The 27,597-nt window shown below is 36.9% G+C and overlaps 1 protein-coding gene across 1 annotated transcript; it reads right to left on the bottom strand.

Annotated features, from left to right (window-relative positions):
* Positions 1 to 11,365: 11,365 nt before the first annotated feature.
* Positions 11,366 to 26,168, bottom strand: OR5V1 (olfactory receptor family 5 subfamily V member 1). The gene is made up of 2 exons (XM_054685679.1): positions 25,935 to 26,168; positions 11,366 to 13,894 (listed from the first exon to the last, which is right to left on the bottom strand). Exon 2 carries the CDS (start codon positions 13,810 to 13,812, stop codon positions 12,847 to 12,849), a length of 966 nt encoding a protein of 321 aa, XP_054541654.1. The 5' UTR covers positions 13,813 to 13,894; positions 25,935 to 26,168; the 3' UTR covers positions 11,366 to 12,846.
* Positions 26,169 to 27,597: the final 1,429 nt, after the last annotated feature.

Raw genomic sequence — 27,597 nt, forward strand, 5'->3', positions numbered from 1 at the left:
GACTTGGATAGAGGGAATAGCAGTCACTAATTTGACTGTACCTGTATTAGTCCATTCTCACACTGCTATGAAGAAAAATACCCCAGGCTGGATAATTTATAAAGAAAAGAGGTCTAATGAACACATGGTTCTGCATTGCTGGAGAGGCCTCAGGAAACTTACAATCATGGCAGAAGGTGAGGGAGAAGCAAAGACACGTCTTACAGGGTGGCAGGCAAGAGAGCTTGTGCAAGTGTAGAAAAAACTACCAGTCATAAAAACATCAGATCTTGTGAGAATCCACTCACTGTCATGAGAACAGAATGGGGAAACCACCCCCATAATCCAATCACTTCCCACCAGGTCTCTTCCACAACACCTGGGGATTACAATTCAAGGTGGATTTGAGTGGGGACACAAAGCCTAACAATATTAGTGCCAAATGCAATCTTAGATGAACTCCTAGAGCAGGAAATTTTAAATATAAGTTTTGAATGGAAAGACAGCTATAGAGGAAGAATATGATTTCTCAAAGAACTATTATAAGTGTCCTGTTCTTGTCTAAAGTAATTCTTCCCTAACACAGAATCTCACTTCCTATAGGTTCTTAAGCATGATGATACATGTTTTATGGCTGAAATAACCTAATGAAATATTCCAATACACAGTTTTATTACATATATATGTTACTAATTTGTACATAGCTTTATAAGTATATATACAAGTATACATAAGTTTATAATATGCATCTAGCTTTTCAAAACTACATGAAAAGAATCTATGAATGATATAGTAACAAAAATCAAACATAAGGCTATGTATACAACAGTAAATTGAATTCATAGATGACAAATTTATACTATAATTCACAAATAGCAATAAATAGTAGAAAAGCATGATCTCATATTATAAAACTGAACAAAATTAATTTTAAATGCTACAACATAAATATCAAGTGGAAAAAAGCTTCCATTTTACAAGATGAGGCACATTCTTTATAGTTGTATGTTACTTGGATTAGTATTTTAATTTGTAATTTAAATAGAACTTTCAATATGGTAGACTACTATAATGATGATCCAGTATATCAGAATAGTGAATTAAATAAAACAAGAGAATAAGTGAATGGGTGGCTATGTGAATATATACTGTACATACATAGTCCCCAGGGTGAATGAGAACTGGAACTTTGCTAATACCAACTCTCTCCCTTGCCTCTCTCTCTGCCCTCTCTCTATGTATATATATTTGTATTAACAAGAACCCAGTTCTCATTCATTCTGGGGTAAGGGGCTTTCAGAGAAAAGGTAAACACCCTTGAGGCTTTCTGAAATGTCTTCTTTTTTTAATAGTAAGGACCCTTTCTCCTTTACAGTTGAGTGTGGTGCTTTGCATGAAGTCACCCATCTCTTTCCCTAAGGAGGCCAACTTTGAAGGATAGACTTTGAAGAAAGTTTATCTCAGTGCTGTTTGTTAAGTGGCTTACCCCAAGAGGCCTCTTGCAGAAGTAATTGTTAAAACCATGAGGCACACCTGAGAGAAAGGCGCCAGGGACTACCTAACAAAGGTGGCACCTCTGGAGACACTTTGGAAGTATTTAATACATATGCCCTGATGGAGCATCTTACTCTTCAAAGAAAACAGTTTTGAGGCACCTAAGCAATTATGTACTTATTGACTTTGCAAAAACATTTATAACATCTTAACAATACAATTATCTGTAAGCTTTCTAATGAGCCCCCAAGTGACCTACTAGTGGAACAAAAACTTTCTTGATAAGAGCCAGTTTCCAAGAGACCATTTTTAATTGTATGAAAACTGAAAAATGATGGTGTTAAGAAGCTGCTGTTAGCTCTGTGTAAACTGTGTGGACTCTTTGCCAGTACAGCCCTCAGTGAACACACATCTTTAATAGAAATTAGCAATTGCTATAACCTGTAGTCTTAGAAGAAAATAAATACTGTAGAGGCCTCCAAAGTTATTCTAGTTACCTACTCTCTATATTGGGAGACAGAATTCAAACTCCAAAATTTCAAATTCTTCTTTGTTTTATGTCTAAGTGGGTTAGAATAATCTAATAAAATACTCCCAATAAACAAATCAATCCTGCATTCTTTTTAAATGTTCTGTGAAAGCAATAAACCTTGTAGCTAATTTTCAGTATGGCATATACACCAGTTAACAATACATCTTTTAGAATCAGATGGTGTGAGTTTGAACAATGAACCACCAATTGTTAAGTATGTGACTTAAAGAAAGCTAGTTAATTTGGTGGCTCAGTTGTAAAAAAGATGGTAATAGTATCTCTCACATGTGGCATGTTAAATGGGTTAATATATATTAACTACATTAAATAACATCACATATAAGCATGGAAGAGATGTTAGTGCTCATCATTCAGCCACCCTAGTAACGATGTATTATTTTCTATAGTTATTTCAAAAAATACTTTTGTATTTTTGTTTTTAAAAATTATTTTTATTTTATAGAAGAGAAAATTCAGATTAAAGAAACCATAACTATCTTGACTAAGATTGCACTGGTATTTATCAGTAGTGTTCAACTTCAAATGCACATCTTCTGATTATGAGAATGGTGGTTCTTCCATCACCTTATAGCTATTTCCACATCCATTTACAATTCAAGCTCTTCCAATACTGGAAGTGTTAAAAATGGGATGGAAAACTGTAACTGGAAGAAATAAACACTGACTATTTTGTTTCACTTAAGGTTAATCAAATTTCAAAATGCACATTCTTTTTCCCATTACGGTGGTGTAAGTACACTCATTCTGTCTCTTCCCCTGAGAAAGTTAAAATTGTCCCTGATTGCATGTGGTATGTTATTGTACATAAAAACTATAAAGAATTTATCAAAAAACTGTTAGAAATAATAAATGAATTCAATAAGGTTGCAGGATACAAATCAACATATAAAAATTATTTCCATACACTAACAACAATCTAAAAAAGAAATCAAGAAAACAACCCCACTTACAATAGCTACAAAAAAAAGAAAAATAACATACTTAGGAATTAACATAACCAAGGAGGTTAAAGATTTGTACACAAAAAAACTATAAAGCATTGATTAAAGTAATTGAAAAAGACACAAATAATTGGAAAAACATCCTATGGATATATCCTGCGAATTGGAAGAATTAATATTGTTAAAACGTTCATGCTATTCAAAGTAATCTATAGAGTCAGCATAATCTCATCAAAATATCGATGACATGTTTCACAGAAATGGGAAAAAATCCTATAATTCTATGGAACTAAAAAAATAACCCAAGTAGCCAAAGCAATCTTGCAAAAAATGAACAAAGCTGCAGGTATTATACTACCTGATTTGAAAATACACTCCAAAGCTAAAGCGATTAAGACAGCATGGTACTGGCATAAAAACAGACAGAAAGACCAATGGAAAAAAATAAAGAACTCAGAAATAAATGTATGCATTTACAGTCCATTGATTTTTGACAAAAGTGCCAATAGCACACAATGGAGAAAAGACAGTTCCTTCAACAACTAATGTTGGAACAATTGGATATTTGCATGCCAGTAGAATGAAATTGGACCCTTATCTCACACAATATTTTTTTAAAAAACTGAAAATGGATTAAAGACATTTGGATTAAATGTGTAATTTGAAATTGTAAAAATGCTAGAAGAAAATATTGGGGAAAAAGTTCCATGACATTGATCTGGGAAAGACTTTTTGGATACGACCTTGAAAGTACTGGCAATAAAGCCAAAAAGAGACAATTTTGACTACATCAAACAAAAATGCTTCAGCACAGCCAAGCGAACAATCAACTGAGTGAAGAGACAACCTTTGTAATCGGCCAAGCACACATCTGTTAAGAGGTTACTATTCAAAATATATATTACAAATAACCCAATTAAATAAAACAAATAACCTGGTTACGATCAAATGACCTGGAGAGACATTTCTCAGAAGAAGACATGCAAATGGCCAACAGGTATATGAAAAAATACTAAATTAATAGTCAGCAGAGAAATGCAAATGAAAACCACAATGAGATATAACCTTATATCTGTTAGAATAATTAATATTAAAAAGACAAAAGGTAACACATGCTGATGAGGATGTCAAGAAAAAGGAACTCTTCCGCACTGTTGATGCAAATGTGAGTAAGTATAGCCATTATAGAAAATAGTATGAAAGTTCTTTAAAAAATTAAAAATAAAACCACCATATGATCAAGGAATCCCATTACTTGGTATATATCCAAGGAAATGAAATCAGCATATCAAAGAAATATGTGCACTCCAATGTTTATTGCAGCACCATTCATAATAGCCAAGACATGGAATCAACCTAAGTGTTCATCAGCGGATGAATGGATAAATAAAATATGGCATATATACACAATAGAATACTATTCAGTCTTAAAAAAGAAGCAAATTCTGTCATTTGTGACAACATGGATGAACCTGGAGAACGTTATTTTAAGTGAAGTAAGCTAGGAACAGAAAGACAAATGCTACATGATCTCACATTATGCAGAATTTTTAAAAGTTGAAGTCATAGAAATAGAGAGTAGAATTGTGGTTACTAGGGGCTGGGAGGGGATGTGGTGGGGAGATGTTGGTAAATGGATACAATATTTCAGTTATATAGGAGAAATAAGTTCAAGAGATCTATTGTACAACATGGTGACTGTAGTTAATAACGTTTTGTATTCTTGAAAATTGCCAAAAGAATAGATGAGTTTTCTCACCACAAAAAGGTATGTGAGGTATTGCATACGTTGATTAGCTCGGTTTAGCCATTTCACAAGGTATACATATTTCAAGACATCATGTTGTACATGATAAATATAATTTTTATTTGCCAACTATAACAATAAACGAATAATAGTGTATGACAGGTAAAAAAAGATTGTAAGCAAATTATTTTCTTATATTACAAAGAAAAACAAACCTTGGATTCCTTTGATTTAAAACCTCATCAGTTTTTAACTTCCAAATCCACAGGTGTACCTACCATTTCTGCCTTCATTTCTCTAACTGTGGTGAACTCCTCCGGCTATGCTCAGTATGGTAACTGCTGCTGCTTTCTCAGGTGTACAATGCCAATGACTATTGGCTCCCTTTTCTGTTTCTTTATCCTCACTTCGCACAGTTCTGACTGTCCTTCCTTTTCTGTTATGAGAAAACAGGGCTCAAATTGTCTGTGAACCTCTCTAGTGGTATTGAAATGGGAAAAGTTCCCTTGTCCCCCTCGCAGGGCATGCGATGGGGATGTGGCTCGCTTTTTCAGGGCCCCACTGCTCAAACAACTAGGGGAGCTTACAGACAGGCAGACTGTGGAGCTCCAACCCCATGGCAGTGTTTAGAGGTGAATGTTTGCAGCTTCTGAAGCCCCAGTGGGCGTGTGTTACAGGGTGCTCTTAGTTTGCTGTCTACAGGTGGCTTGTGTTAGCTCAATTAGACCTTCTACCTTGTCCAAGGACAGAGGGCTTTCTGTATCCCAGGGTTTCTTGCCTTGGTGTACCGGGAGAATTAGATCACACGTGGGCTTGGAGAATTAGTGTAAAGCTTTATTGAGTGGAAGTAGCTCTCAACTGATGGGGGAGCCAGAAGGGAGATGGTCTTCCCCTGGAGTTGGGCCACTCGGCCTTGCTCTCCTCTGCCGCGGCCAAACTCCACCTCCTCCCACCAGCTGATGGCCTGCTGGTATGCTGGTGCCTGTCTGTGTGCTCTTCTGCCTGCGTGCTCCTCTTGACATCCTCTCGAGGACCAGCTGCTTGCATCTTCTTTCGCCAATGTACTCCTCTGGACGTCTGGCCACCTGTGTGTCTGCCTGCTGGGGCCTCGGGTTTTTATAGGCCAAGGATGGGGGCATGGTGGGTCAGGGTGGACTTTTGAAATGCAACATTTGGGCGAAAAAGCAGGAGTGCCTGTCCTCACCTAGGTCCGTGGGATGGAGCCCTAGTCAGGGAACACACCTTCCTCTACCCAGCACTTCTCTTCTCCCCTTTTGTATCATTTAAAGGGACCACGTTCTTCCCTTCCCAGCACTCCCTTATCAGTATGCTAGCAAATTGCTTTTGGGATTCACTTCTCTAGGTTTTATTGTGTGTATTTTACTTTTTTTGTTTTTAATGTTTCTTTACTTATTTTCTTTAGTATACTGAAACTGAACAGCCTTAGATTTAACAAAATGCTATATTTGTTCAGAGCTGTGAGTTAATCATTGGAAGAGCATCAGAAAGTAAAGAAAACGAATGGGATATAAACAGAATGTGAGAATTGCAGTGGCATTGATAAAACAGATGGCAACTGATTTTTATTAAAGGGTTATGAGTTTGAATTAAAACAAAATATGGCGTGAGATTTGGTTGAATTTAGAATAGAAGTAAAAGCTGCAGATAAATAAAGTGAAAGTCAGTGGTACATGGTTAATATTTAAAGCAAAAAAAAAGTGAAAGAGGTAGACTACATTGAGACAGAAGAGCATGTTGTCAAAGTATGAGGCTTGGATGTTTCCTACTTTGGAAATATTTGATGAGAAATACGTGTTGACCAAAAAAAATTTTTTATCATCTAATAAGCAAATGTGTCAGAAAATTTTGACTTAAAATAATATTTGCAACCAACTAAATTATATCATTTATTATCTCTACTTATTCATCTATTCTGTGAACATAATATTCTGGAATAATATTCTATGGTGAATGAAATAAACTATGGGATGTGAGAAATACTAAAATGTATACTTCCTGTAAGATGTGTGTTAACTGGGAGCATAAAAAGTAGTAAGAAAGCAAAAACTTTCATGCACAAACCCTCTAGGATGTTCAATGTCATGGTAGTTTTATGGTATGTTTATATATATTTTAAATTTTATTTTATTTTAGGTTCCGGGATACATGTGCAGACGTGCAGGTTTGTTACACAGGTAAACGTGTGCCATGGTGATTTGCTGCACCTAACCACTCATCACCTAGGTATTAAGCCCTGCATGCATTAGCCATTTGTCCTGATGCTCTCCCACCCTCCACCCGCCGACAGGCCCTGGTGTGTGTTGTTCCCTCCCTGTGTCCATGTGTTCTCTTTATTCTACTCCCACTTATTAGTGAGAACATGCGGTGTTTGGTTTTCTGTTTCGGTTACTTTGTTGAGGATGATGGCTTCCAGCTTCATCCATGTCCCTGCAAAGGACATGATCCCATTCCTTTTTATGGCTGCATAGTATTCCATGATATATATGTACTACATTTTATGTATTCTATCATTGATGGGCATTTGGATTGATTCCAAGTCTTTGCTATTGTGAATAGTGCTGCAATAAACATATGTGTGTGTATCTTTATAATAGAATGATTTATATTCCTTTGGTTATATACCCAGTAATGGGATTGCTGGGCTAAATGGTATTTCTGGTTCTAGATCCTTGAGGAATTGCCACACTGTCTTCCACAATGGTTGAACTAATTTACATTCCCTCCAACAGTGTAAAAGTGTTCCTATTTCTCCACAGCCTTGCCAGCATCTATTGTTTCTTGACTTTTTGATAATTGCCCTTCTGACTGGCATAAGATGGTAGCTCATTGTGGTTTTAATTTGTATTTCTCTAACAATCAGTGATGTTGAGCTTTTCTTCATAATTTGTTGGCTGTGTAAGTATCTTCTGAGAAGTGTCTGTTCATATCCTTTGCCCACTTTTTGATGGGGTTATTTGTTTTATTATTGTAAATTTGTTTAAGTGCCTTGTAAATTCTGGATATTAGACCTTTATCAGATGGGTAGATTGCAAAATTTTTTTCCCATTCTTCAGGTTGCCTGTTCACTCTGATGGTAGTTTCTTTTGGTGTGCAGAAGCTCTTTAGTTAATTAGATCCTGCTTGTCAATTTTTGCTTTTGTTGCAATTGCTTTTGACAATTTCATCATAAAATTTTTGCCCATGCCTATTCCCTGAATGGTATTACCTACATTTTCTTCTAGGATTTTTATCGTTTTAGGTTTTACATTTAAGTCTTTAATACATCTTGAGTTAATTTTTGTATAAGGTGTAAGGAAGGGGTCTAGTTTCAGTTTGCTGCATATGGCTAGCCCATTTTCCCAGCACCATTTATTAAATAGGGAATCATTTCCCCATTGCTTGTTTTTGTCAGGCTTGTTGCAATTCAGATGGTTGTAGATGTGCCGTCTTATTTCTGATCTGTTGGTCTATGTGTCTGCTTTGGTACCAGTACCATGCTGTTTTGGTTACTGTAGCCTTGTATTATAGTTTGAAGTCAGGTGGCATTATGCCTCCAGCTGTGTTCTTTTTGCTTAGGATTGTCTTGGCTATACAGGCTCCTTCTTGGTTCCATATGAGTTTTAAAGTAGCCTTTTTTTTTTAATTCTCTGAAGAATGTCAATGGTAGTTTGATGGGAATAGCATTGAATCTATAAATTACTTTGGACAGCATGGCTATTTTCACAATATTGGTTCCTCGTATCCACAAGGATGAAATGTTTTTCCACTTGTTTGTGTCCTCTTCTAATTCCTTGAGAAGTGGCTTGTAGTTCTCCTTGAAGTCTTTCACATCCCTTGTTAGCTGTATTCCTAGGTATTTTATTCTCTTTGTAGCAATTATGAATGAAGGTTCATTCATGATTTGGTTCTCTGTTTGTCTATTGTTGGTGTATAGAAATGCTTGTGATTTTTGCACATTGATTTTGTATCCTGAGACTTTGCTGAAGTTGTTTATCAGCTTAAGGAGATTTTGGGCTGAGACGATGGGGTTTTCTAAATATACAATGTCATCTGCAAACAGAGACAATTTGATTTCCAGTCTTTTTATTCAAATACGCTTTATTTCTTTCTCTTGCCTGATTGCCCTGGCCAGAACATCCAATACTATGTTGAATAGGAATGCTGAAAGAGGATTTCGCTGTCTTGTGATAGTTTTCAAAGGGAATGCTTCCAGCTTTTGCCTATTCAGTATGATATTGGCTGTGGGTTTGTCATAAATAGCTCTTATTATTTTGAGATATGTTCCATCAATACCTAGTTTATTGAAAGTTTTTAGTATGAAGGGATGTTGAAATTTATCGGAGGCCTTTTCTGCATCTATTTAGATAATCATGTGGTTTTTGTCATTGGTTCTGTTTATGTGATGAATTGCATTTATTGATTTGTGTCTGTTGAACCAGCCTTCATCCCAGGGATGAAGCCGACTTGATTGTGGCAGATAAGCTTTTTGATGTGCTGCTGGATTTGATTTGCCAGTATTTTATTGAGGATTTTCACATTGATGTTCATCAGAGATATTGGCCAGAAGTTTTCTTATTTTGTTCTGTCTCTGCCAGGTTTTAGTATCAGGATGATGCTGGGCTTATAAAATTAGTTAGGGAGAAGTCCCTCATTTTGAATTGTTTGAAATAGTTCCAGAAGGAGTGGTACCAACTCCTTTTTGTACCTCTGGTGGAATTCGACTGTGAGTCCATCTGGTGCTGGGCTTTTTTTGGTTGTTAGGCTATTTATTACTGCTTCAATTTCAGAATTTGTTATTGGTCTATTCAAGGATTTGACTTCTTCCTGGTTTAGTCTTGGGAGGGTGTATGCATCCAGGAATTTATTCATTTCTTCTAGATTTTCTAGTTTGTTTGCATGAGATGTTTATAGTATTCTCTGATGGTAGTTTGTATTTTTATGGGGTCAGTGGTGATATGCCCTTTATCATTTATATTGTGTCTATTTGATTCTTCTCTTTTTTCTTCTTTATTAGTCTAGCTAGCAGTCTATCTATTTTATTAATGTCTTCAAAAAAGAAACAACTTCTGGATTTATTGATTTGCTGAAGCATTTTCTTGTGTCTGTCTCTTCTTCAGTTCTTCTCCGATCTTAGTTATTTCTTGTTTTCTGCTAAATTTTGGATTTATTTGCCCTTGCTCCTCTAGTTCTTTTGTTGTGATGTTAGGGTGTCAGTTTGAGTTCTTTCTAGTGCTACAAATTTCCCTCTAAACATTGCTTTAGCTGCATCCCAGAGATTCTGGTATGTTGTCTCTTTGTTCTTATTGGTTTCAAGAATGGTTTAGTTTCTGCCTTAATTTCATTATTTACCTAGGAGTCAGTCAGGAGCAGGTTGTTCAATTTCCATGTCGTTGTTGGTTTTGAGTGAGGTTCTTAATCCTGAGTTCTAATTTGATTGAACTGTGGTCTGAGAGACTGTTATGATTTCAGTTCTTTTGCATTTGTTGAGGAGTGCTTCTCTTCCCATTATGTGATCGATTTTAGAGTAAATGCCACGTGGCACTGAGAAGAATGTATATTCTGTTGTTTCAGGCTGGAAGGGCTTGCAGATATCTATCAGGTTCACTTGATCCAGAGCCAAGTTCAAGTCCTGAATATCCTTGTTAGTTTTCTGTCTTGATGATCTGTCTAATGTTGAGAATGGGGTGTTAAAGTCTCTTAGTATTATTGTGTGGAAGTCTGCGTCTCTTTGTAGCTCTCTAAGAGCTTGCTTCATGAATCTGGGTGCTCCTGTATTGGGTGCATATACATTTAGGATAGTTAGCTCTCCTTGTTGAAGTGACCCCTTTACCATTATGTTATCCCCTCCTTTGTGTTTTTTATCTTTTTTGGTTTAAAGTATGTTTTATCAGAAACTAGGATTACAATCCTTGCTTTTCTCTACTTTCCATTTGCTTGGTAAATTTTTTCCATCCCTTTATTTTGAGCCTATGTGTGTCCTGGCACATGTCAAGGATCTCCTGAATACAGCACACTGAGGGGTCTTGACTCTTTATCCAATTTGCCAGTCTGTGTCTTTTAATTGGGTCATTTAGCCCATTTACCTTTAAGGTTAATATTGTTATATGTGAATTTGATCCTGTCATCATGATGCTAGCTGGTTATTTTGCACACGAGTTGATGCAGTTTCTTTATAGTGTCATTGATCCTTGTATTTCAGTGTGTTTTTGCAGTGGCTGGTACTGGTTTTTCCTTTCTGCCCCCCATGTTCATATATTTATTCAGGAGTATTTACCACCTATGATAGGCCAGGAATTATTCTCTTCTTGGCCCTAAAGATAAAGAGGTGAATAGGATACATAATTCTGATAATAATAACTTTAGATAACTGCTATGAAATGAAAGACAGAGTGGAGTTATCAAGAGTTATTGAGTGGGGGAGTGGTGAGAAGTTGTAATTTTAAATAGATTAGTCAAGTAACTCTCACTACCACCACCACCACCATTTCAGGCAGTACCATGTGATTTAAGGAGGAATAGAAAACATTAGGTGGAATGATGGAGGAGAAAGTAGATTTTGAATTGAACTATAAAGAATGAAGAGAATTTTGAACAAATAAGGGAGGAGATGTGAATTCCAAATTAAGGGAATCGTCATAATAGTGGTATGTAGTCAGGAAAGATCAAGCCATACCTGGGGAAGAATTATTTAGGGTTCCTGCAGGAGATGAGTTACAAAGTAGGTAGTACTTAGATTTTATAGACAGTGGTTACAAATATATTTAGTTAAATGAAGAGTGTGCCAGTAAGCCAGTAGAGTTTATTAAAACAAAAACAGTATAGGAGACTGTACATAACACCATGTTAAGAAAGTTAACTCAGAAATGATGTGCAGGGTACATTAAACAGGATAGGAATGGAGACAAGGCACTCCACTAGAACACTATGACAACATTACACAAAAGAGGGGCTGGGAAGTCAAGACTTAATCAAGGGAGGCATCAGTAGGTATGGGAAGAAAAAGAAGACGATCCTGAGAGAACAGTGAAGAAGGACGCTAGACAACTTGTATCTACCTGATCTATAAGCCTTTTTCTATCTCTCTTTCAATCTCTTAGGCTCTTACATTGTATGTTATTTATTTTCCCTTCTTGGTATCTCTAAGTCTCTTTATCTTTTAAATTTTCTCTCCAGTGTCTGTATTTATTTCTCTCTTCCACCACTTAGTCTTCCTTCCCATTTGTCTTGACTTCATAACTGTACTTTACATGGTAATAACACATAGAAAATAGTAATTAAGTACTTTTACTTTTAACATTAGTAATTTCTACTTTTTTTTCTAAATTTAGTCATTATATAACTAAGACTTTTTATTCCCCATCAAAAAACCCTTATTTTTTCTGTATGTTTTATCTGATTCTGTTTTCTAAATTTTTAGCGAAAAAAGTTTCCCAAATTTAAGATACTCTATAAAATAGTAATATGTTTTGGGGACTTAGTTTTAGAAAAATCCCTCAGGAAATTCTGCCTTTTGAATAGAATAAAGAATGCATGTCAAATGGGATTGAAAATTATGACTGTCTTCATTCCAATGTGAAGATAAATTGGCCTTGGCCCATGCAGCAGGTGATAAAATTAAAAGTAGCTACCAACAGATCTGGAGGTAAAACATCACTTTACCGTGATTACATTTCTTAATCTATTGGTGATGATGTTTTATTAAGAAGGACCTACTAAAGAAAGAAAGGTCAAAAGCATGGCTTAAGTAGTAAGAACAGAAAAATATGACACACATATGAGGAATGTGAAGAAAAATATTTCACATTATTTAATATACAGAAAGCAATATGAAAAAGCAGGGAAATTTTCAAGTGATGAAGTCCATTAAACAAATATCTCATGAAAGAGGGAAACAGTCTTTGGATGCAAGATTCAGGAATGGAAAAATAAATAAGAAGATAATATCTAAAGAGAGCAACATTGATATCTCTCATAGAACTAACTAAAGCTCAAGAATAAGTACACTTAGACTGGAGTGTATCAACTCTTCAATATCTGTCCCAACATTGGAATTATCTTTTAAACTTTCAATAAAAACAGCTGACTGGTGAAAAAGTTAATTTTGTAGTATAAGATTATTGAACCTGTGAGGTTCAATAAGTGAGTTTACTATCCAAAGAGGAAATTGGTGGCTGCCACTTGCTCCCTATAGTTTTGACAGCTTCTTTGATGTCCTTATTCCTCAATGTGTAAATTATAGGGTTTAGCATGGGGGTAACAACACTGTACAACACTGAAACCAACCTATCTTTCTTTAATGAGTAAGTTGAGATGGGCCGTACATATGTAAAGATGGCGCTGCCATAAAAGAGAAAGACAGTGGCCAGGTGGGAGGCACATGTAGAAAAGGCTTTTCGTCTTCCCTCTGAGGAGTGGATCCTCAAGATGGTGGAGATTATGCAAATGTAGGAAAGTATGATACAAAGGAAAGGAGTCCAACCAATGAAGACCCCAGTAGATAGCAGTGCCAACTCATTGACAGAAGTGTTTCCACAAGACAAGATCAGCAAAGGGGGGATGTCACAGAAGAAGTAATTAATCTGATTGTTGCCACAGAAGGGCAGGCGGAATGTCAACACTGTATGCACCACTGAGTTAAGGAAACCAGCAGCCCAGCATGAGGCTGCTAATTGATTGCATAGAACCTTGCTCAGAATAACTGAATACCTTAAAGGATTGCAGATTGCAATGTAACGATCATATGCCATTGCTGCCAGTAGGAGACACTCTGATCCTACAAAGAAAACAAATGCAAAAAGTTGAACCACACACCCTACATAAGAAATGCTTTTTTTCTTTGAGAGGAGGTGCACCATCATCTGGGGGACATTGCTGGTGGCGTAGCAGATGTCAATAAAGGCCAAGTTCCCTAGAAAATAATACATAGGTGTACGCAGGTGTGGATCAGTCACAGTCATCAAGATAATTAATATATTTCCTCCCAAAGTACAGAAATAAGTCAGAAAGAAGATGGTGAATAGTAAAAACTGCAATTCATTTAGGTTGGAGAATCCCAAGATGATGAATTCAGTTATAGCTGTTTTATTCTTTCTTTCCATGATGTCGCCTGGTTTCCTTTCAGGAATTGGGCAAAGAGAAGACCAGATTATAAAAATGAATCATATGCTGCAATAGCATTACCTGAAAAATAAGGGAAAAAACGGTTACAAATAAAAGTAATCACCATTTATGTCAAACCAGAGAAGCAGCATTCTTTTGCAAACCATAGCTCCTACCTACCATGCAACACAGATATAAATACATCCAATGTTTCACCTGCAGATCAAATCTTTTTAAATATACAACACTGGAAGTTTTAAATTAGAATACAAATGGACACCATATGTCCTAGAGTTCTCTGTTAATAATGGCTGGGTCATGCTCACCAGCATTTTCCTGGGGATGTGTGAACTTGTGCTGTAGAATGCGATTTCTAGAAGAATCTCTGGTATTCATTTGCTTCTTTGAAGCCATCCCTGCTCTCCTTTTTCATACTTCAACGTTAATATAAATTTTGTTTTATATTCTTTTCCGATTAAAATTAATGTATTTGTTTTAGAATATTTGGGAAAAATATAGAAAAGAAAATTTAAAACATTAAAAATCTTTAGTAGTCACCAGAGAAAATCTCTATTAATGATTTGGTATATGTTCTTCTGATCCATTTTCCATATAGAAATGTTGAATAGAGGATCAAAAGTACCTATTTTAATCTGATTTTTCCTTAATTTTCCGTGGCAATACATTTTATGCTAAAACATGATCTTTGAGTTGTATTCAAGTATTTGTATGAATATAGCAAAGTTTTTATATATCCCACCCTTATTAATGAATATTTATATTGTTTTATTTGTTCATTTTTGATATGATAAATTTCAACAAGAAGCATATTGAATTAGATTCCCTGAATTTGGGGTTAGGTTATCTGAATTTTTATAAACTTTCCAAGAGACTTATCCTAATGAATTAGAAACCTATTGCTATAGATCATCAATCTGGAAAATTCAAGAGCTATTTGGCTGGTGCAGGAATTAGTGTCTGTTTCAACAAATTATTGTTAAGTGCTTCATATAGAAGGATGCTGATAATCTCTGAGCACTTCCTACACAGCATCTCATTTAGTCTTTACATAAATCCTTTAAGATAAGTAATATTTATCATTCCCATTCTCTGGATGAGAGCACCAAGCCTCAGCAAGATAAACGTCTGGAAGATGTCACGCAGCTAGCAGGTAAAAAAAAGGTAGCTTTATCACTCCCAAAGCTAATATACTTTCAATTGAGTGGCTAAAAATTTAATTTCCATTAACTTATGACAACAGAATGCCCTTAAAAAACACTTCTCTTGTTTTGAATATAACCTACGTTCATACAACTGAATTATTTTAACTGGTTACAAATTGTTATGACTTCTATTTCTGACTGTTAATGGCAATGTGCTATGCCTGCAGTGTTTTGATGGTTAAATCCAATTGTTTCTAAATACCTGGTTTTTATTTGAATATGTTTATTTGAACAATCAATTTCTAGTGTAGTTGTTTATTTCCTGGACCAGCTATAGATTAATTTAAATGTTCATGTTTGTGTTATTAAAAGATACTCTTCTAGAGCTTAGTTTAAGTTGGTTAATAAAAAGTTTAATAAAATTAAAACAGTTGTAGGGAGAATCCCCTAATTTAAAATGCTCAAGGCCTAATTCAAGTGAGAAAAATTAATCTGCAGTTTGATGTTTGAAGCAAATTATAAAAACTTAGATAAATAAAGCAAAATAAAAACTTAAAAATGAAGATAATTGTTGTATATTCATTCAAACTATATACTTTATCGATTGCCCTCACCTATAGACAAATATGCATTTCAATGTCAAGTTTGAGAGGTGGCTTAATTGTGCTTTTGTTGTAATTGCTGTCTTCTTTCCTCGTGAACTACTGTGGATATTTTTAATGAAGGGAGAGGATAAGTTGAAAAAATTCACATAATATAGTATTTCACATTACCACAACTGAATAAATTCACTGGGACAATTTTCATTCCATCTACAGAAGAACTCCAAAATTGTATTCTCAAATCAATCTTTCTCCCTATTCCAAATCTCTATCTCCCCTTTCATCTTTTTTAACATTTCCTTCCACTTCTGAGGAGGAATTAACCCTTCTACTCATTTTATTCAACAAATGTATTTTAAGGCAAAAATGTGGAAAAAAGGGAACTGGCACAGTGTTAATGGAAATGTAAATTAATAGAGCCATTTTAGAAAACAGTGCAGTTTCTTCAAAAAACTAAAAATGCAACTACTATGTGATCCAGCAATTCCACTTCTGGATATATATTCAAAGGAATTGAAATCAGTATCTCAAAGAGATATCTGCACTCCCATGGTCTTTGCAGCATTATTCACAGTAGCCATGGAAACAACCTAAATCTTCACCAATAGATGAATGACTAAAGAAATGTTATATATACCTGGTGGAATACTATGCAGCCTTTAGAAAAAGAAAATCCTGTCATTTCTGACATGGGTTAAGCTAGAGGACATTATGCTGAGTGAAATGAGCCAGGCACAGAAAGACAAGTATTGCATGATCTCCCTTATATGTGGAATCTAAAAAGGTCAAATCTATTGAGGTAGAGAATAGAATGGTGGTTACCAGAGTTTGAGGTAGGAGTGGACAGGGGTGGACTGGTCAAAGGGTACAAAGTTTCAGTTACACAGGAGAAGTAACTTCTAATGATTTATTGCATAGCATGGTGACTATAGTTAAAATGTATTGTATATTCCAAAATTGCTAATGGAGTGGATTTTAAATATTTTCCCCACAAAGTAATGATAAGTATGTGAGGTGGCAGATATGTTATTTAGCCTGCTGTACTCATTCCAAAATATATACATGCATTATAACATCACGTTATATATATACTGCAGACTAGAGTGGTGACAATTTGGTTGGATAGAAATAGAGGCATTTGAGAGATATTAGAATATACAGTGTTACAATTTTGGTATAAAATGACGAAGAAGGATAAATTAAGGATAGTAGTCATAACCAACATATATTAAATGCTTATTATAACATAACCATTCAACAATCATTGTATTACCCAGTTCACATGCCCACACACACCAAAAACACACACGCACACAATGAAAGAGACATATTATGTCCATATTACAAGTAAAAAATTTTAAAATAAGTTTCAGAGAAATTAAATAATTTGCCTAAAGTTACTCAGACTTGCAGTGGTGATATTGGGTTTTACATTTCACTTTGTGGCCTAAACGAGTGCACTGTGCTGATCTAGATTCCTGGATTGAACAAGCAGATGGCTGGGGGTGTCATTCTCTGAAATGAAAGCAGGAAATTGGCACTTGTTGGCAAATCTGGCAAGATGGCTGAATAGGAACAGCTCTGCTCTGCAGCTCCCAGTGAGACCAATGCAGAAGGCAGGAGATTTCTGCATTTCCAACTGAGGTACCAGTTAGGTAACTGGTTAGGAAGCAGGTGCAGCACCTGGAGGGCAGGCAGAAGCATGGTGCGGCATCGCCTCACTCGGGAAGTGCAAGGAGCCTCCCCAGCCAAGGGAAGCTGTGAGGGACTGTGCTATTCACCCACATACTACACCTTTCCCACGGTTTTTGCAATCCGCAGACCAGGAGATTCTCTCATGTGCCTACACCACCAGGGGCCTGGGTTTCAAGCACAAAACTGGGTGGCTGTTTGGGCAGACACTGAGCCGGCTGCAGGAGTTTTTTTTCATACCCCAGTGGCACCTGGAACATCAACAGACAGAACTGTTCACTCCCCTGGAAAGGGGGCTGAAGCCAAGTGCTCTCACTCAGCGGGTCCCACTCCCATGGAGCCCAGCAAGCTAAGGACCACTGGCTTAAAATTCTCACTGCCAGCACAGCAGTCTGAAGTCGACCCTGGATGATCGAGCTTGTTGTGGGGAGGGGCATCCACCATTAGTGAGGCTTGAGTAGGCAGTTTTCCCCTGACAGTGCTAAGGAGGCCTGGAAGTTTGGACTGGGTGGAACTCAACACAGCGTAGCAAAGTGGCTGTGGCCAGACTGCTTCTCTAGATTCCTCCTCACTGGGGAGGGCATCTCTGAAAGAAAGGCAGCAGTCCCAGTCAGGGGCTTAGAGGTAAAACTCCCATCTTCCTGGGACAGAGCACCTGGGGGAAGGGGCAGCTGTGGGCGCAGCTTCATCAGACTTAAGCATTCCTGCCCGCCGGCTCTGAAGAGAACAGTGGATCCTGACAAGGAGGGTTCTCCCAGCACAGCGCTCAAGCTCTGCTAAGGGACAGACTGCCTCTGCCAGTGAATCCCTGACCCCAGTGCCTACTGACTGAGAGAGACTCCCCAACAGGGGTTGACAGACACCTCATAGAGGAGAGCTCCAGCTGGCACTGGGCTTCCCTTTGGGATGAAGCTTCCAGAGGAAGAAGCAGGCAGTAATAGTTGCCGTTCTGCAGCCTCCACCGGTGATACTCAGGCAAATAGGGTCTGGAGTGAACCTTGAGCAAACTGCAGCAGACCTGCAGAAGAGGGGCCTGACTGGTAGAAGAAAAACTAACAAACAGAGAGCAATAACATCAACATCAACAAAAAGGACCCCCACACAAAATCCCATCCAAAGGTCATCAACCTCAAAGATCAAAGGTAGATAAATCCATGAAGATGAGGAAAAACCAGCACGAAAATGCTGAAAATTCCAAAAACATTCTTCTAGAGAAAAATGTCTTTTCTCCAAATGATTGCAACTCCTCTCCAGCAAGTGCACAAAACTGGGCAGAGAATGAGTTTGATGAATTCACAGAAGTAGGCTTCAGAAGGTGGGAAATAACAAACTCCCCTGGAACTTGTTCTAACCCAATGCAATGAAGCTAAGAAATTTGACAAAAGATTACAGGAACTGCTAACTAGAAGTTCAGAGAAAAACATAAGTGACCTGATGGAGCTGAAAAACACATCATGAGAACTTCATGAAGCATACATAAGTATCAATAGCTGAATTGATCAACCAGAAGAAAGGATGTCAGAGATTGAAGATCAACTTACTAAAATAAGGTGTGAAGACAATATTAGAGAAAAAAGAGGGAAAAGGAAGGAAAAAAGTCTCCAAGAAATATGGGACTATGTGAAAAGACCAAACATGTGATTGGGTGGTATACCTGAAAGTAACATGGAGAATGAGACCAAGTTGGAAAACACACTTCAAAATATTATCCAGGAGACCTTCCCCAACCTAGCAAGACAGGTCAACATCCAAATTCAGGAAATACAGAGAACACCACTAAGATACTCCTCGAGAAGGGCAACCCCAAGACACATAATCATCAGGTTATCCAAGGTCGAAATGAAAGAAAAAATGTTACGGGCAGTCAGAGAGAAAGGTCAGGTTACCTACAAAGGGAAGCCCATCAGACTAACAGTGGATCTCTCCGCAGAAAACCCACAAGCCAGAAGAGAGTGGGGACCAATATTCAACATTCTTAAAAAAAAAGAATTTTCAACTCAGAATTTTGCATACAGCCAAACTAAGCTTCATAAGTGCAGGAGAAATAAAATCATTTACAGACAAGCAAATGCTGAGGGATTATGTCACCACCAGGCCTGCTTTACAAGAGCTCCTAAAGGAAGCACTAAACAGGGAAAGGAAAAAGTAGTACCAGCCACTGCGAAAACACACCATAATATAAAAACCGAAGACACTATGAAGAAACTGCATCAACTAATGTTCAAAGTAACCAACTAGCATCATGATGAATGGATCAAATTCACACTAACAATATTAATCTTAAATGTAAATGGGCTAAATGTCCCAATTAAAAGACACAGACTGGCAAATTGAATAAAGTGTCAAGACCCATCAGTGTGCAGTATTCAGGAGACCCATCTCATGTGCAAAGACACACATAGGCTCAAAACAAAGGGACAGAGAAATATTTACCAAGCAAATGGAAAGAGAAAAAAAAAGCAGGGGTTGCAATCCTAGTCTCTGATAAAACAGAATTTAAACCGACAGAGATCAAAAAAGACAAAGAAAGGCATTACACGATGGTAAAGGGATCAATGCAACAAGAAGAGCTAACTATCCTAAATACATATGCACCCAATAAAGGAGCACCCAGATTCATAAAACAAGTTCTTACAGACCTGCAAAGAGACTTAGACTCCCACACAATAATAATGGAAGACTTTAACACTCCACTGTCAATATTAGACAGATCAATGATACAGAAAATTATCAAGAATATTCAGGACTTGAATTCAGCTCTGGACCAAGCAGACCTAATAGACATCTACTGAACTCTCCACCCCAAATCAACAGAATATACATTCTTCTCAGCACCACATAGCAATTATTCTAAAATCGACTACATAATTGGAAGTAAAACACTCCTCAGCAAATGCAAAAGAATGGAAATCAAAACAAACAGTCTCTCAGACCACAGTGCAATCAAATTAGAACTCAGCATTAAGAAACTCACTCAAAACCTCACAACTACATGAAACCTCACAATTACATTAACAACCTGCTCCTGAATGACTACTGGGTAAATAATGAAATTAAGGGAGGAATAATGAAGTTATTTGAAACCAATGAGAACAAAGAGACAATAAACTATAATCTCAGGGACACAGCTAGAGCAGTGTTAAGAGAAAAATTTATAGCACTAAATGCCCACGTCAGAAAGCAGGAAAGATTTAAAATCGACCCCCTAACATCACAATTAAAAGAGCTAAAGAAGCAAGAGCAAACACATTCAAAAGCTAGCAGAAGACAAGAAATAACTAAGATCAGAGCAGAACTGAAGGAGATAGAGACACGAAAAACCCTTCAAAACATCAGTGAATGCAGGAGCTGGTTATTTGAGAAGATTAACAAAAGAGATAGACTGCTAGCCAGACTAGTAAAGAAGAAAAGAGAGAAGAATCAAATAGACACAATAAAAAATGGTAAAGGAGTTATCACCACTGATCCCACAGTAATAGAAACTACCATCAGAGAATACTATAAATACCTCTATGCAAATAAACTAGAAAATCTAGAAGAAATGGATAAATTCCTGGACACATACACCCTTCCAAGCCTAAACCAGGAAGAAGTCGAATCCCTGAATAGACCAATAACAAGTACTGAAATTGAGGCAGTAATTAGTAGCCTAAAAAAACAAAAAATCTCCAGGATCTGATGGATTCATGGCTGAATTCTACCAGAGGTACAAAGAGGAGCTGGTACCATTCGTTTTGAAACTATTCCAAACAATAAAAAAGAGGGACTCCTCTCTAGTTCATTTTATGAGGCCAGCATCATCCTGATACCAAAACCTGGCAAAGACACAACAAAAAAAGAAAATTTCAGTCCAATATCCCTAATGAACCTCGATGCAAAAATGCTCAATAAACTACTGGCAAACCAAATCCAGCAGCACATCAAAAATCTTATCCACTACAATCAAGTCGGCTTCATACCTGGGATAAAAGGCTGGTTCAACATACACAAATCAATAAACATAATCCATCACATAAACAACCAATGACAAAAACCACATGATTATCTCAATAGATGCAGAAAAGGCCTTTGATAAAATTCCATACCCCTTCATGCTAAAAACTCTCAATAAACTAAATATTGATGGAACATATATATAAAAAAAGACCTATTCACAACAAACCCATAGCCAATATCATATGAATGGGCAAAAGCTGGAAGCGTACTCTTTGAAAACCTGCACAAGTCAAGGATGCCCTCTCTCACCACTCCTATTCCACATAGTATTGGAAGTTCTGCCCAGGGCAATCAGGCAAGAGAAAGAAATAAACGGTATTCAAATAGGAAGAGAGGAAGTCTAATTGCCTCTGTTTGCAGATGACATAATTGTATATTTAGAAAACCCCATCATCTCAGCCCAAAACTCCTTAGGCTGATGAGCCACTTCAGCAAAGTCTCAGGATACAAAATCAATGTGCAAAAATTACAAGCATTCCTATACACCAATAATAGACAAGCAGAAAGCTGAATCATGAGTGAACTCCCATTCACAATTACCATAAAAAAATAAGATACCTAGGAATACAACTTACAAGGGATGTGATGGACCTCTTTAAGGAGAATTACAAACTGCTTCTCAAGGAAATAAGAGAGGACACAAATGAAGAGAAAAAAATTCCATGGTCATGGATACGAAGAATCAATACTGTGTAAATGGCCATACTGCCCAAAGTAATTTATAGATTCAATGCTATTCCCATCAAGCTACCATTCATTTTCTTCTCAGAACTAGAAAAAACGACTTTAAATTTCATATGGAACCAAAAAAAGAGCCCGTATAGCCAAGACAATCCTAAGCAAAAAGAACAAAGCTGGAGGCATCATGCTACCTGACTTCAAACTAGACTACAAGGCTACAGTAACCAAAACAGCATGATACTGGTACCAAAACTGATATATAGACCAATGGAACAGAACAGAGGCCTCAGAAATAACACCACACATCTACAACCTGACAAACCTGACAAAACCTTTGTTTTGACAAACCTGATAAAACCTGACAAACCTGACAAAAACAAGCAATGGGGAAAGGATTCTTTGTTGAATAATTGGTGCTGGGAAAACTGGCTAGCCACATGCAGAAAACAGAAACTGGACCCCTCTCTTACACCTTATACAAAAATTAACTCAAGATGGATTAAAGACTTAAACATAAAACCTAAACCCATACAAACCCTAGAAGAAAACCTTGGCAATACCATTCAGGACATAGGCATGGGCAAAGACTTCATGACTAAAACACCAAAAGCAATGCAACAAAAGCCAAAATTGACAAACGGGATCTAATTAAACTAAAGAGCTTCTGCATAGAAAAAAAAAAAAAACTATCATCGGACTGAACAGGAAACCTACAGAATGGGAGAAAATGTTGGCTATCTATCCATCTGGCAAAGGTCTAATATCCAGAATCTACAAGGAACTTAAACATATTTACAAGAAAAAACAAACAACCCTATCAAAAAGTGGGTGATGGATATGAACAGACACTTCTCAAAAGAAGACATTTAGGTGGCCAACAAACATGAAAAAAAGCTCATCATCATGGGTCATTATAGAAATGCAAATCAAAACCACAATAAGACACCATCTCATGCCAGTTTGAATGGCAATCATTAAAAAGTCTGCAAACAGCAGATGTTGGCGAGGATGTGGAGAAATAGGAAGGCTTTTACATTGTTGATGGGAGTGTAAATTAGTTCAACCATTGTGGAAGGCAGTGTGGCAATTACCCAAGGATCTATAACCAGAAATACTATTTAACCCAGCAATCCCATTACTGGGTATATACCCAAAGGATTATAAATCATTCTACTATAAAGACACGTGCATACGTAGGTTTATTGTGGCACTATTTAAAGTAGCAAAGACTTGGAACCAACACAAATGCCCATCAATGATAGACTGGATAAAGAAAATGTGGCACATATATACCATGGAATACTATGCAGCCATAAAAAAGAATGAGATCATGTCCTTTGTAGGGACATGGATGAAGCTGGGAACCATCATCCTCAGCAAACTATCACAGGAACAGAAAACCAGACACCACATGTTCTCACTCATAAGTGGGAGTTGAACAATGAGAACACATGGACACAGGGAGGGAACCTCACACACTGGGGCCTGTTGGGGAGTAGGTGGCAAGGGGAGGGAGAGCATTAGGACAAATAGCTAATGCATGCGGGGCTTAAAACCGAGATAACGTGTTGATCAGTGCAGCAAACCACCATGGCACATGTACACCTATGTAACAAACCTGCACATTCTGCACATGTATCCCTGAACTTAAAGTAAAGTATATTAAAAAAAAAAAAAAAAAAAAACGGAAATCCAGATCCAGGGGGAGATCATGTGTTCAGTTTTGGCCATGCTGAATTTGAGATATCTGAATATCTAAGAAAATATGTTTATTTGACATATTTTGGTATGTGGCCTCAGAGGAGAGGTATGTACTAGAGATACGAATTTGTAACACATCAGCATATAGAGGATAGTTGAAACTACTCCTACGGATGGGAGAGTGTGAAGTAGGAAAAAAGAGAACACAGAATTGAACTTTCTCAGAACTAATTTCCTGCATGTAGAAGCTAAACAATGAGACTAAGAAGGAGAAGCATAAAAGTAGAAAGAAATTCAAGGAAGCACGGAATTGCAGTTAGTGTATGAAAGAGTGCTGTTATTAAAAGAACTGTTTGTGAAAATAAGGGGCCCCATTTTTCTTGCCAGACTATTCCTCATGAGAAAAGCTATCCTGTAGAGAACTGCCCTCCAACACAAACATAGGTCATTATGAGATGGTATCAGCTGTCCAGTTCTCAAAATAGCAAAGGAGGACACACTTGGCTCAGCAGCCCACCTCTCTTCTCAGGGTTTCTTACACATTAAGAGAAGGAATTACTTTCTCCTGGGGATCTCCTGATGCTTTTGTTTTGTTACCCAAGTCCTCTATGTTCTGTGATCATTGCCCTTTACTTCAAAACATGCCTTTCCCATGTCCCTATTTGTGGGGAAGCTGTTGTGATAAAACGACTAAACGAAATAACTTAAACAATAATGTATTACTCCTCTAAGGTTATTTGCCTTGAAATAAGAATTTTCTTTTTCAGAATAGCCTCTTAATTTTAGTCATTTTTTAACCACTCAGCCTGTATGTTTTTCTTCCTGCTTTCATTTCTATCTGCTCATCTACATATTTTTAAAAGCTCAGCTTAAATGCCTCTTTTCTCTTCAAGTGAAATGCTTCTGTCCCTTCCTGGAAAATCTACAGGCATTTGTTTCAATCTTGATTATGACACATAACACACAACATACTTATTTGTGTGACTTATATCACTTGTTTGTCCATAATATCTTATGGTGCATATTCTGTCTTACTAATCTATTTCTCAATGAATTAATACGTAACTGGGGACACAGCGGTCTAACATTCAGTAATGGATTACTACTGTTGAAATATAAGGCAGTATAGCAAAATTTTCCAAGAAAACAATTGTATTTCCTCCCTTTTTTACATACTTATTGTGATGTAGAACTTGGAAAAAATGTTCAGACCTTACATATTATTTTTATTCTTATAACATTTATATTAGTTAGAGTAGAGGAGTCTGTAATTTATGGAGGATTACTTATAAGATCACATAGTTAACAAGTAGTGAACTAAGAGTAGAAAAAAATTCTTCTATTTCCAAATCTAGAACAACATCCTGCAGCTGGTACTCAAATTGTGCTACATGGGTCATTGTTGCCTCTCATAGGCATAGATTGACCCTGACACAGAATAGAATTCACCACGCGAAGCACAAGTATTTCACACAGAGTTATAGGAAAATTACTGCTTTTCCAAGCAGCCATGGTCTTGACTCCTTACTAAAGAACCGAAACTTGATATAATACAAGGACAACTGAGAAAATGTTTTCAGAATTTCATATCATAGTAAAGAGCTCAAGAATGGCCTCTAAGAACCCACAAGGAAAGGCCCCCAGAAAATTCACGAGAATGTTTGCCCTCCAAGCTCAGTCTTGACTTTTTCATTTCCTTCTAACAGACCCAGTAGCTCTTCATTAAAGAGTGTTCTCAAAAAACAGACCTTAGAAATTCAGAATCTTAAAATTTCAAATTTTCTCAAAATATACTATCCAATTTCTTACTAAAAACTGAAATCACATAGCAAACACGTGAAAATCAGTGTGGCTAAAGCTCAATCAATCATAGCTAGCATGCAAGGATATTAGATCCACATGAAAGATGGTTTCTTGTGAGAAAGTCACACAAAGTGTGTTCCTGATACTATTCTCTGCAGTCCAGTGGCATTTTAGTCTCTTTTTGCAGAATAAATACACTGTCCTTTATTTAATAAAAAATCGGCAAACCAGCAGAGGGCTATTCTGAATGATATAAAAATTACCCAAAATGAAAGAAGCTTCCTGATTCACATACTCAGTAGGCTGATTGTCACCCAAAGCATGGGACAGACAATTTTATTATTCCCTCCTTTGGAACCCCTCAGGTCATTACACTTCCATCTCCTACACAGTTAGTCTCATATCCAAAAAGCAAGACAGAAAAGTGTATCTGTAAGAGCAATGAAGCTATAGTTAAGCAATTAAAAATACTTACTCACTCACCTGTGATTGGAGATATTGAGCAGAGATTACCATTCAGACTCTGAGAGACTGATATCGGGCTGCTTTTATGAACACAACGAAGTAACACAAAATAATGTTCCCTACAGAGTCTGTGCTGATAAACTTCTGAGTGATGGGTTTTCTAGGTGAGTGCCAAGACTCTACTCAGTCCCTGAAGGCCAGTGCATGGGACTGGAGTGAGTAAGGAAAATGCCCTTTGGATTAAGAAGATCCCCACATCTTATGGGAATATTTCAAGAGCCTCGGAGACACACCTTGGGGATCTTCAAGCACAAGTCCTGACCCCTGAGCATCTATTTGTCTTCTAGTGGCTCTGTTGCCATCATAATTATGCTTCAGGAAGTGTCCTGTGGAGTCCGACCTGCTCCAGGTGGACCACTACCTCCTGGCCCACATCTGTCTAGTGAGAAACAACCCACATGCTTCCCCTATTAACACAGGAAATGCAGTTCTCTAGATTTTGCTTCTTGGCCATGTAAGAAATATCAGTCTTTGGACTCCAAAATTCCAGATGTAGAAATCAAGCTCTCTAACTGGTTTTTCTCTCAGCTTAAATTAGGAGAAAGCATCCTCATTTCCTCCTGGAGGTGGGGGAAGCTTACATTGCACACTACTTCTCACTAAAGAAATATTCTTCAGCCACTGAAGACTGATTAGTCCTCCAAATATCTATTCCTTTGCATGTTATGTGTTCTTGAAGATGTATCAAAAACTCACTAACGAATATACAGTATCCATATATTTTGTGATAGATTAAATATTAATTTTGAGCATGACTTGTAAATTAAAAGTATAATTGCTTGATTAATTTTGATCCTATAATTATTTAAGAATTGAGGCAGCTAAGTATGCCACTATCACATAAAAACAGAATTTCTGAATCCTTTGACCTCTAATCATTATATTGCCTGCCCTGTAAAATTAAGAATTTGGATTAAAGAAGAGTTATTTCTCCCAGATTCATATGGTTCTTAATCATCACCTGTGGTTTAAAATCAAATCTCAATTCTCAACAAATTAATTACCTACTAGGCATTATCCAATTTCATCACTTGCTAAATTCTTACCGGCTGACTTGGGTACACACAGCAAGAGAGTTATCATCTGAAGATATCTATGAGTGGTTATTTCACTCCAAAAACAGACGATAATAAATTTTGCATTATTCATTCATTGTATCTAACATTCATTACCAGTAAGTCTTTTTAAATTTTTTATTTTATATTTATTTTTAGTTTTTACCTTTTTTAAAAAAATTCAACTTCTATTTTAGACATAGTGGATATATGTGCAGATTTGTTACATGGGAATATTGCATGATGTTCAAATTTGGAGTATGGATCTCACCACCCTGGTAATGAGCCTAGTACCTCGCTTGATAGGCAGTTTTTTAACCCATCCTCCCCCATCCCTGAAGCCTCTGGTAGTCCACAGGGTCTATTGTTCCCATACCTATGTTCATGTGTGCTCAATGCTTGACTCCCACTTATAAGTTACAACATGCAGTATTTGGTTTTCTGTTCCTGTGTTAACTTGCTTAGAATTATGCCCTCCAGCTCCATCCATGTTGCTGCAAAGGACATTATTTTATTCTGTTTTTATGGCTGCATAGTATTCCATGGTGCGTATGTAACACATTTTC

Source organism: Pan troglodytes, chromosome 5 (genome assembly GCF_028858775.2).
Source record: "Pan troglodytes isolate AG18354 chromosome 5, NHGRI_mPanTro3-v2.0_pri, whole genome shotgun sequence".
NCBI lineage: Eukaryota > Metazoa > Chordata > Mammalia > Primates > Hominidae > Pan > Pan troglodytes.

Excerpts from the sequence above, each read along its gene's own strand:
- OR5V1 (XM_054685679.1), bottom strand. The coding sequence starts at position 13,812 with ATGGAAAGAAAGAATAAAACAGCTATAACTGAATTCATCATCTTGGGA.